A 13,225-nucleotide genomic window follows, 5' to 3' on the forward strand; every position below is an offset into this window, starting at 1 on the left:
TCAGTTCTAATAAATACAGTCAAACCTGTTTTTATGCGGTCTTTTTTATGCGATTTTTTATTTGTGCGGTTTTTTATGTAATTTTTTTATTTGTGCGGTTCTTTTTGTGCGATTTTTTTATTTGTGTGGTATAGTTGGCGACTAGTCTCGTGCGATTTGTCATGTCTGATGTTGACTTATTATAGCATAAATAAACTTATTATAGTAATATTATTGCACAAATATGCGAAAAATGAAATAATTTATTTTTTAAGTCAACAAAACACCACCTGGACAAAAATATGTAAAACAGACGATAGACGAGACGATGCAGTCAAGTGCTGACATCTGTTGTCAATAAATTCTATTTTGTACGGTTTTGAGTTATTTTCTATGTGAGACTTTTTTTTATGCAGTCCCTATTGACCGCATAAAAAAATATATTTTTAATTGTGTTGCGAAAACCATTTTTTATAGCCACTCGTGAAGTTTTGTGCGATTTTTTTTATGCGGTCCCTATCCACCGCATAAAAACAGGTTTGACTGTAAATGAATTACTCAACCCTGAATTTTCTCTTATTAGAATAGTGAAAGTAAACAAAACCAAACTGGAAATTTATTTATTGGACTATTCTTATCTAATAAAAAGTTCTAGCAGAAATAGATATATGATCTCATCCTGCTTGTACAAATTCGAGTCTTCTACAAGGCTTATGTATACACACTAATTCCTACACAGATTAATAACTTGCTTACCAGGCTATTTCTTTACATGTAAAATTAAAATGTGAGATATTAACCTTTTTATATATTTACAGTCAAGGGATTTTAATTACCTTTCCAACTTGAATTAACTCATAAAATATGGATTGGGTTATAATATTGATTAATCCAAACCTTGTAAATTTAGAAAACTAAATAATGAGAATTGAAAAATACAATTACAGTATTTAATTTTCTAAATTTACAAAGTATTTTTGAAATAATTCATTACTGTGTAATAATTGCATCTTAAGTTATATATATCTCAAATGAGTTATTCTATTTTTTTTTAATAAATAGAAAACAGGTACTGAGTGAAATATGACATGCAGCTTAGAAAGGTTGGCATTAATACATATTTCAGTTCATATTTTCAGTGATTCTTTCAAATTATTTGTATTAAAAATTAAATATATTTTTGATATAACCAAGAAACTTGGCATTTCCAAAAGTTCATCCTATATTCATTACAAAAGGATTTTGATCTATTTCACTATTTATTTCAAAGTCTATTAAATTTTTTTTTTTTAAAGTAAAAACTAAGTTCAGAAATGACAATTTCCAAATTTTTTATATCAAATAGCAAATGAAAAACAAAATTACTATTTTATGTTCTATTTAGTAAATATCTCCATATCTGCAAGAATTACATGTTCACTATTATTTTCATAAATTATTCTTTGAGCTAACTAATTTTTGTATTTAGTTTGAAAACAGAATATTTAAGTTTGTTATTAATTTATGCAAATTTTCATACAAAAAATGTATACAAATTGATAATTTTTATAAAATAATCAAGTGGACTAAAGAGGAAGACTAGCAAGATGACTTTAAAAACTTCAGAAACAATGGATAAAATTGACAAACGGAGAGGCTTAATGACACTAAGCATTACTTTCTACATAAATTAACTTAACAGATGATATGACTAACTTTGATGTATGATCTCACACAAAAGAAAGGGGGAAGGTTGAAGCATTAAATCAGTTTTAAGCTATTAATGCAAATATTTGGTTCGTAACTAGAGGAATTTATTGTATTTTGGCATATATCATCGAAATACATCTAAATACCATAAATATATGTATATGTGCCATTCTGAAAAGACCGAATTTGATCTGAAATTATAGTTGAATTGTTTTATTTATGATTTAAATGTATTCAAAAAAATATATATATATATAAATATAGATATATATCACTTCATATTAATTTTACATAAAACATCAATTTATTCATAAGACCAACACACTACTATTCAATTACAATTGAAACACCAATGTGCCATTTTACACATTTGGAAGTTTAAGAATCAGATGTATCTCAAACAAACTTCTACCTTAATAGAAAACATCTGACTAGGTGAGCAAGATCTTTTTTTTCTTCTTCTTAAATACCTTAAAAGAGTACAGAATTCTTAAGACTTTTTCTTCTTAATTTTCCACAACCATTAATGATTCATACAATGATAGCAGGAAAGTAGTATTAATTTCATTTTATGGTTATTTATATTTAATGAATCATTGTTGAACAAAAGACATAAGTTGTTTAAGTATGTAATAATAATAACCATAATGTTGGGAAATTACCAATTTGCTTAATGCACCTATGCTTGGCATTCTTTATGTACAATTTATTAAAATGTCACATCACAGTAATAATTTCCCTTTCATTTTTTGTAAGATCAGCAAAATATTATAATGACAAATTTGGTATTTTAAGTCTCAATCGATACTAATAATAAATCCTGTAATCTCTGGTAAATAAGAATTGTCTGTTATAGCATTTTCTATGTTTAGCTATAAAAAGATAAACTACTAAATTTTTTTTGACAATAACAGACATCACTCGCTTTTCTCGTCACCTGGATTGAAGGTATCGATATATACATTTTCTTTTTTGTGCATGCGCCTAACGTGTGATCGTAGATTATCTCTGCGGGCTGATCTATAGGGACAGTGAGGACATAGGTGTGGTTTTTCGCCTGTGTGCATTCTACGATGTTGTATAATCTTTTTTAATTGTATACTAGCAAATCCACATATATCGCATAAAAAGAATTTATCATTGCGGTGTTTTTTCATGTGTTTTTGTAAATCGGCTTCGGTTGCACGATCCTTTCCACAGATTTTGCAGCTTACCTTAATTGTGAATTGCTTATTACTAGTTGCGTTATGTAATTTTTGATGTTTTTTCAATGCTTTGTAAACTGTACACGAGTAAGGGCAATACGGGCATCGGTATTCTTCGGCATTGTGTCGGTGACGACGGAGAGGTGCTTCAGGTTTGTGTCGCTTTTTTACCACAGGGATGATAGCCTTCCAAGAGAACATGCTTTTGCATGTGCTTATCTAATTTATCTCTTCTTTGTGAAGAGTAAGTACAAGATGGGCAACAATATGGTTTGTTGGATATCAAAATATTATCATGTTGCTTTTCAGATCCAATCTTCTTTGATTTTCCAGATCTTTGTTTCCCATGACTTTTTACGTGTTTCTTGAGAGCTGCTTTACTTTTCAGAATTGCTCCACATTCATTACAGTCAAAGCCAACAGTAGTTGGTTCTTCCATTTTAAAATGAGTATCAATCACCAATCTAGAATCATCAAATCCTGTATCGTCAATCTGATCTGGATCCATTTCCATACTAGATCCCATCATAAATCTATCATTTGTAAGATGAGAACTGATATGATCACCAATAACCACTTCATTACCTACAGTTGATCCAACTACTACCTCACCACCTTCTATAATATCCTCTTGTTTAATAATGCTATTTGGAACCAAAATAATATCACCATGTTGATTATCGTCATCTGATCCAACTTCCACATTTTGTTCAACAATAATTTCATTTGCAATATTATCTTGTAGAAAAATTTGTCCAATATGATTACTTTCTAGTAATACTTCATCCATATTTTGTGGCTTCATGGCAATGAAACTTGGATGTTCAGATTGATCACTAACAATCATGGATTGGTCACCCATTATAGAATTAAGTAAATCATTTTCCTCAGCAAAGTTCTACAGGAAAAAAAAGAAATAAAATAAATAAATTTGGTATCCTATTACATATTTATATATATAAACTATTAAATTTCAAACATCTAAAAGCTAGAGTTATCAGTGCATATACAATTTTCTCACTAATAATCACATTAAAAAAATCAAATATATATACATCCTGTCAAATAAATACCAGAGATTGTTTTCATATCTTTTACACGGGCTTTTGAAATGGACAAACCTTTTGCTATAAGTTGGCACTACTAGTGTACTAAATTGTCACATGAATTTGTAGCACCATCTGTCAATCAGTTTATTTACAACTTTTGGTTTCATCATTGAATATGAAGTATGCTTTGCAATTTTTAAAATGAACAAAAAAATATTGAAAAAAGTGTTTGTCTAAAATTCTGTGTTGCCAATAAAATTTCTTGTGCTGAATTATTGAAAATGTTGCAAAGGCCTACAGAGAGTTAGCTTTATCTAAAACATGTACATACAAGTGGTACAAAGCATATAAAGATGGCCAAGAAGTGGTGGAAAACTTGCCTCATTCTGGTCGACCTTCAACATCTTCAATTCATGAAAACATCGACAAAGTGAAGGGAATGGTGATGGAAAATCATCATTCAAGCTTGAGAGAGAGATGGCTCAGCATCTGAACATGTCTCACAAATTTGTTCACACCATTTTAGTTAATGTTTTGGGCATGAGATGTGTTGCAGCACAACTTGTTCTGAAGGAGCTGAATTCTCTTCAAAAAGAGCACTGGAAAAAGGTTGCTGAAGACAAGCCAATTTGGACACTACATTCATATAACTCATCATAACAGGTGATGAGACACAAGTGTATGAGTTTGACATGCAAACCAGCCAACAAGCTTTGGAATGGTGCTTCAAGAGCCAAAACCAAAAAATCCACGTCAAAGTCACTCAAAAATCAATGTTGACTGTTTTCTTTGACTGTCGTGGTATTGTCCAGAATTTCTTCCAGAGGGACAAACAGTCAACAAACAATATTACCTGGGCATTATGAGGTGTTTGAGAGAGAATTTTCGCCAAAGGCCAGATTTGTGGAAGAACAATTCTTGGATTACAATAATGTACATCAACCTTTGTACGCAAACTTTTAACCAAAATCTCAACAAATGTTATTGACCAAGCACCATATTCATCAGATATGACCCTGTGTGACTTTTTTCTCTTCCCCAAACTCAAATTACCACTTTGTGAGACGTTTTGAGTTGAATGAAGGAAAAAAAATTCACACAGGGAGCTACAGGCCATACCAGAAAGCACTCATAAGAAGTGTTTTGATGGCTGAATTATTCATTGACAGAAAGTGTTTAGCATCAAATGGGGCCTATTTTGAAGGTGACAAAATAAATTTGGATGATAAAACCAATATTTTGTATTTTATTTAACAATTCCCAGTATTAATTTGACAGAATGTATTATTTAAAGAGCATAATATTTAGGTTTTTCTGATTTTACTCAATTATATTTATACAATAATCAAGTAACAGTAATAGTTTTTATAACAGTAAAAAAACAATACAGACTAAAATTAATTTTCAAATTCATCAAAAATAAATTTTATGCACATGAATTGTGCTGTACCTCATTAGGGATCATATTTTTAAATTAAATCAGATATCAAACCTTTTCCAACTTTTGTATTTGTATTTTTATCCTTGCATTAGTGTGAATATTCTTAATAGACATAAAAAAGTTCTTTTGGAGTAGCCTACCACTCTGAGAGAAACAAGAACAAATCTGATTACATTCCCAAAAAATTCCTCAAGATGTTTTTAATCTGTTCTAGATATGTGAAACCCCATTCTTTACTACCTGGCTGTCCCACTGTGGGCTTGGCTGAATCCACAATGTGTTTAATAAAAAGGCCCTCTTAGTGTTAACATGACAAAAAGTAAGGCCAGGAACACACATGCGTAAAATTGTGTGGCAGAAAACTGAATCAGAAATCAGCTTTCAGTTCAGTTTCTGTTTTACTCTTTTATGCCAGAACACACATACGTAAAAATTCTGGCCGAATAGGAAACACCACTGCCACTAACAGTGCTAATTTTATTAATTTTTTCCTCCATATATCTATCACTTTCTACCTTCCATTTTTTTCTCTGCTTCCTCTGCTATAATATAGAAAATTTAAATGAATACACTTGTATTCCGAATTCAAATAAAGAACATGTGATCTAAATACTAGACCTATATATCGATTCTACTAGACCAGGGATGGGGAACCTGCGGCCTTAAGGCCGCATGCGGTCTTTTGGGTCAACAAGTGTAGCCTTCTGCGGCCTGTGATGTAAATGTTGATATATATTTTTTTAAGACCTTTATTTTTTTTATAGTTATTATACATAAATTTACAACACACACACACACATATATAGACTGTCTTTCTTTTATTACATAACTTTCAAATCACTTAGCGGCCTAAGCCTAGGGATAAAATGACAAGAAAAATTTCAATGCGGCCTCTATAAGGGACGATGAATTGTAATGTGGCCTTCATGAACAAAAAGGTTCCCCACCCCTGTACTAGACCTACCTGTTATTTGAAATTTTGCACCTATAGCCATTCATAAACGTTGTTTAAATACAGAGTCTTTATACATGACACTGATGTGGTCGAACAGATTCAATAAACCCCTCTATTTCATTTATTTTTTGTTTTTTCGAGACCGTCACAATTATAGGGTTAACCCTCATTGTCGCCATTGTTAGAATGAAAACCACGTGACTACTTTGACGTCACAGAAAAGACTTCTCTTTATTGGAGGAATTTTGGCGTAAAAAGTAGAGACATGCTCTACTCTTCTTTCAGTTCTGTTTCAGCCAAAATTTCAGAAAAATTTTTACGCTTTCTGTTTTATGCTAGATTTTACGCCAAATTTTATGCATGTGTGTTCCTGGCCTAAAAACAAATCTCTCAATTAATTGAATCTAATAAATAAGATCTGGATTTTTGGGTGCTTTTAAATGCTGTATTATTAATGTAAAAACCAACAAGGTGTACTATATTTACACACTACATAACTGTTTATTGCAATTTAGACATAAAGATGAGTATTGTAATTTACAATAGTAACCATTTCAATATTCTTAAAAGTGAAGTTTTCTCATTTGGAGGATAGAATGTCTTTATATAAGGAAAAAGATTTTTTTATGTCGACCAAGACTAAGGGGACATGTTTCAGTTTTATTCAGAATTCTAGTTCAATGCAATCCAGAATATTTTTCAAATTGAAATTTTTTTGATAAACTAGATTTGAGTTTGTCCAGGTCAAAACCATCCAGTACATCAAGCGCCTGACTTACAACATTCCACTGATCCCGCATTTCTGTTCCACATCTTTCCAGCTCGTTGAATTTATCAACCAATAACTTGTATGAATGCACGGAGTAGAGCTCTGTGGTCACTACTGGATCAGCGACCAATTTGTCGACACTAGCGACAGCAGCAGAATCACCAGGAGGAAGTTTGTTGATAAACGCATTAATTTTCTCGAAGTTCTCGCAGTAGAATACCATACTGTTTATCCAAGACCCTCAACAAATGACCAGATATTAGAGTTCGTATTTTCAAGTTGGTACATTTTGAACAACATTGGTTGTACATAGCACCTGGTCAGTGATGCAACAAGAATGTTCAGCATGTACTGTTTTGTGGAATCCGTTGTTTCTTCCAGTATAAACACTACAGTATTGTCTCCAACAACATCCAGGTACCTCTATAAATATATGCATGAAATTCCTCCTTTTTTGTTTGCCTTCTCTATGCTTTTCCAAACTTTTGTCCCCTGATTTTCATTTATTGGTGTTTCACATCAACCAAAATCACATAATCACATATGGAACAGCAAAGAACTTTTCCGTCTGTGCCTATGCCTTCATCTTTAAACTTATTTGCTAAAATGTTCAGTTTAGATGAGAACAATTTTGCCATTTTCTAATGTCGCCGACACTGAACAAAGGAAATTGGAACTGTTGTGCTCACAAGTCAAGGGTAAGGTGACCTCAATAGAGAATTTTCTAGATCAGCGCTGTCCAACTTATCATAGCCCGCGGGCCATATTTTCTTCACCAAACATTTCGGGGGCCAAGAAGGTTGATAAATGAAAAGTCAGTTTATGTTAATTAAAAAAATATTTTATTTATACTAAAAAGAAAACATTAAAATATTCGTAATATATTAATGAAAACATTGTGGCCGTAATTTTCACATAGTAAAATAATTTTAATATTAATAATAATAATTTAGTAACATAAATTTATTCATAGTAAAATGTACTCACGGGCCGTAAAAATAATTTGGTGGGCCGTATATGGCCCGCGGGCCGCCAGTTGGACAGCCCTGTTCTACATTGTTCTTTTCTTAGAAAAGAAAACACATGTTGCAGATTTTTGGTGAATCTGTTTACATTCTTAAAACAGCCCTAAGGCTTAGTTGTTTAGTCCAGAAAATTTCGCTTTACCCCCTTTTCTCTCAACAAAAGAAGAGAGTAAGTTAATTATCGTACTTTTTTCCTCAGCATATGTGATCTGGTTTAATGAATTTGTTTTCCCCCTTCAAGTGAATGAATAAAAACCACCAAAAAAAGAGATAATTATCAACATTTTCAAAGAATATGTAAAAAAGGGGAAGCTGGGTGCAAAACATATAGTTTGGGTGCTAGTCACTGTTTTGGGACAGGTTTGCGATTTCGATGCTAAACAATTTGGCAATGAGTGGGCCTACAGCACTAAAACCAACTTAGTTTGTCTTTTTACACTCAGCCCCTTTCAAAAATCGAGTGGGTGCGGCACCCAAAAATCCGGACCTTACTAATAAAGCATTTTTTATAATTGGTTATATTTGTTTTATTTCATCTTAACACTTTTCATCCTCATGAAACATGAAACTATAATTAAGTTAATGAGTTCTTACTATATAAACTAAAAATAGAATTTTCAGTTTACATATTAATATTAAGAAAGTGATGATTACTCATTATATGATAAATGAACTTGATTAAGACTATTATTAGAAATTCATTTCTGATAAGTCTTAAGTACTCTAGAAATTTAATAAATATCAGCTTTCTCATTTTTGCAGACAGAAAATGTTAATAATCACCAGATTATCACTTTATATAGGAAAAAGATTATCACTTTATATAGGAAAAGAGTAATGAAATTTTCATTGTATTTCTCATTAATCATTTGGAAGATGTGCAGAAGAAATGTTTTTAAAAATCATACTTTCAAACATATAAAAATGATTTAGTGTCTTTAGTGATAATCATTGATGGGAAGATGGCTTTCAAAATGAGAAGCTAAATCCCAATAATGCACAATTCACTCTTTCTTGCATCAAAAAAACTGGCAAATTATAAAGAAATGAATGAGAACTGCATTCAGTTTTAAATGATACCATCATTCACATTATCCCTATTTCAATGCAAAATTAAATAACACATACTGTACTGTCTAAAAAAAAATCCTAAATATAAAACAGAGTGAACGTATTAAAGTAAAATCTAGATTTGGTTACTCCATTATTTTAGTTTTCTGTTATTAACCTTTAGTCAAATCTGACTTAAGTGAAACAAAATTTGCATGACATATAGGTTACATAAAAATATATCCTTTTATATAAAGTTTCTAAATTAACTAATAGAAAAAAGCCACATATCAAATACAGTTTGGCTAATGTACCTCATTTCATCAGAATAGTTGTACTAGCACTGTTTAATTAAATTGTATATTCTATTTAAAAAAAAGAAAAATTAACAGAGGGACTTGACTTGGAACTTAACTGGTATTTGGAATCGCTTGAGATTATTCAGTAGAAAATCTTATATAGAAATTCTTGCTGGCTACTATTCAAAGAATGTAACTCCAAAAACTTAAGGGCCAGATCATTTAAAATGTATACTTGATAAAAGATTTTAAAATATTTTAATAATTTAAAAATTTATCATTCATCAATTTTTCATATGTAACATATTTTATAATAATGATTACAATGTAAAAAGCAGAAGCAACCAAATATTTTTTTAGTTTTGTCTAAAAAGCTTGCTAAAATTCCAATTATTAAACTCGTCATCTTTAAAAAAAATTTTAATTGTAACATTTCGGACGGTTTTTAATCATCAAAAATCCGATTTTTATTAACATGGATGATTGACTTACATTAAAATTTACTTTTGTATTTTAACGAATATGCAATTCGTTAAAATACAAAAGTAAATTTTTGCATATTTATTACAATTCTGGAAACTTAACTTTTTTGTCTGTTTTAATTTTTAATCACTAAAGTTTATCTCTTTTTTTGAAAATGAAAGATTAATTTATTAAAAGAAATATTAAACATTAAAAACACGTGTCTTTATTATGAATGATAACAAAGGTACCTGTACATCATATTTTAGAATGGTTAATATTTGTACTTAAAATAACAAATCAATAACAAGAAAAAGCGGTATGCTAATTAGAAAATTCACTTTAATCATTTTACACTATAAATTGATCACATTTATTTGTTTGCTGTCAGTTATACTACCAAATTAAAAAATTTACTAAAATAATTTTTTCACATTATTTTTTAACAGTTTTTACTTGTTTTATCATCAATATATAAAATATGTGAAATAAAAAAACAACATTAGATGAAGAATTATTAAGTTTTAAATTCAAATTCAAATTAAATTGTCATCAATAGTTTAAGATTTATTTTCTTCACAGTAAACCATGTATATTTATTATTTTTACAGTATATACATCCAACAATCAACATAGTATATTGTCTATAAGAAAGCCTGCATTCTATTGTTTAAATTCTATGTATTGGCTGATATTGTACATTGATAAATAATTGTGCAATTTTTAAAATAGTTTTTAGATGTCTCAAGTTTAATTTCATATTTCCAACTGTTTACTGTTTTTAAATACCATTAAAATGTCATAAATTAGTCAATCAGATTGTTAATTAAAGGTTTCCAGATATAAATCAAGTCAAACTAATAATGTATTAAAATAGCTGATATTTGATATAAAACGTTGATGCATAACATTCGAGTAAATGTAATTTTCTCATTCATCGAAGAAAGAACAAAGAAAACAATCTTCAATTTTCCATTGTTTACTTTAATGTAAATAATAATACATAATCTAAGAAAACTGTGTTGTATTTTGTAGTATGTAACATAAGATTAAGGATAAAATAAATAAATTTATTTTAGGAAAATATCTGAATATTTATAAACTGCGATTGAAAAATGCGGAATATTTAGGCCAGCCATTTTGCTAGATAAACATAGTTAGGGTTAAAATTAAGCCTAAATAACAATGCTGATAATTAGGCTTAACGGAAACACGCTAAATATTTAGTATAAAGAATATACAACTGTCCGGTAATGCTACGGTTTAATAATTATAAGAATAATTTATCGAACGATCAGTATTTCAACATGGCGTCGACATTCTTTCTTTCTTTCTCCGAAAGAAAATGGCGAACGTAATATCGCTTTTCTTAAACCTAAAATTAGGCTTAGCGTATAAATCCATCTAATTAAGTTAAATTAAATATATATAGTATTATGGAATAAAAATTAAGTTAGATTGTTTAAGGAAGATTTGTTTAATGGTAGTTTGATAAAACAAATTGTTAACTTACGCCATCGTACGACGTCCGACTACACCTTCGCCATATTGACTTAAGCCTAGCGTTTGTTAAAACGTGGTATACCTAAGCCTAACACCGTCGTTTCATTTTATTGCATTTAACTTTTAAATTTTCGTTTTTTTATTATTTCTCCCATTCTTTTATGTACAAAATCTTCTTTTTAATATATAATTCATTTTATTTCTTTAATATTCAAAATTAATCTTATTAACTTCCTTCCCCCCTCATTACGTCATAGGTTGAGGATAATAGCAGATCGTCCATGAAAAAGTCTGCAGTTTTTTAAAATACATTTTTTATCAATGAAATTCGGTCAAAATTTCAATTGTTATTAAACATCTTTTTTTGAGAATGAGATAATTATGATAAAATAAAATATGTTAAACGCTTTATTGCATTTTCATTCGAACAAAATAACATGGAATGTGACAAGAGTGGCGCTGTGTATGTTTTGGGGTCATAGAACGCTGCAGAATTTTTAAACGTTTGCTGCTACTGAATAAATAAATTTTATGTGTGAAGGATCGTAGAATTTGATTATTAAATTGATTTAAAAAATACTTTAATATAAAAAATTTAAATTACAAAGAGATAACCTTTAAGCAGTTAAAACTTTATATTCGAATAAACGTTTTCGGTTCTAAGTTCATCTTCGGATTCTATGGATCGAATTAATATTTAGTTCGTTTGACAGCCGGATGGCTGAACGGCTAAAGTGGCAACCTACTACACTTGGGACCTGGGATCGCATTCAAATGCATCCCAGAGAGTTTTCGGGGGTGGTCCGTTCGGATTTGTCGGGCCCTGTCCATCGCCCCATTGTGGATCTGACCTAGCCCATAAAGGGCTTGCTTAAAAACAGGTTCTCTTAGTGACCACATGGCGGAAAAAATTTAAAAAGTATGTAGTTCGATCCTTGGAACTGGGGAGTTGACTAACCTAACAATGTTTTGATGCTGGGCTAATAACTTCATGAGCAGTCTGTCTCAGATATGTCTGACTCCGTTCCTTACCACACGGTCGTCCCCATTCTGGGCCTAGCCGAGTTCATTATGGATATGGGCAACGAGTAGAATACAGTAGACCGCGGTAATCCGACAAACGTTTTGTAAGGCGGTGTCGGATGATCGAATTTGTCGGACTATAGAGTACTTCCACCGACCCCTTGTAGTACGGAACTTTTTATGGATTGCTGATAGTGTGAACGGCGAAAAGATGGACTAAAGCAAGGTTTTATCTTTGTGAAAAAGTCGTATTTATATTTTGTAAATTTATTAAATGTTTAAGCATGCATTGTCGAAGATTTGTCGTAATAAATGTGCTTTGTATGTACTGTTATAGGCATGTCGGATTATAAGGGATGCCGGATTAGACAGGGGCCGGATTACCGCGGGTCTACTGTATATCATAACTCGTTATGTAAAAATGTGTAAAAGAAAGGAAGAGTTTTAATTTTTAATTGAAATGGGCCGAGTCAAAATGACCCTACTTAGCTTTTTTTTTTAAATTTTGAAAATAAATAACAAGACATTTTTTCTTTAACCCTTTATTTAAACGTTTCTAAATAATGCAAAATATTTTGTAGCAATAAATTAAATGCATTTATAAACATTCTTAATTTTACTTTCCAGGCTGTTATTACTAATATAAAAGCCGTCGTCTGTGTGTGTCTGAATTCCTTATAACGCCTGTAGTTTTTGTCCAATTCAGATGAAATTTTTGTTATATTCGTTTTAAGTTCTGACGAAAAGTATAGGCTACTTATTTTGAGGAAATATTA

General features: G+C 30.5%; 1 protein-coding gene across 1 annotated transcript; it reads right to left on the reverse strand.

Annotated features, from left to right (window-relative positions):
- Nucleotides 1–1,949: 1,949 nt before the first annotated feature.
- Nucleotides 1,950–11,719, reverse strand: LOC136978077 (zinc finger imprinted 3-like). The gene is given in 3 exon segments (XM_067273732.1): nt 1,950–3,041; nt 3,043–3,771; nt 11,437–11,719. Coding segments are annotated over 2 exon segments (1,149 nt in total). The 5' UTR covers nt 3,736–3,771; nt 11,437–11,719; the 3' UTR covers nt 1,950–2,585.
- Between the last annotated feature and the right edge of the window lie 1,506 nt (nt 11,720–13,225).

This window comes from Centruroides vittatus, unplaced genomic scaffold, assembly GCF_030686945.1.
Source record: "Centruroides vittatus isolate TY-2023 unplaced genomic scaffold, ASM3068694v2 contig_487, whole genome shotgun sequence".
NCBI lineage: Eukaryota > Metazoa > Arthropoda > Arachnida > Scorpiones > Buthidae > Centruroides > Centruroides vittatus.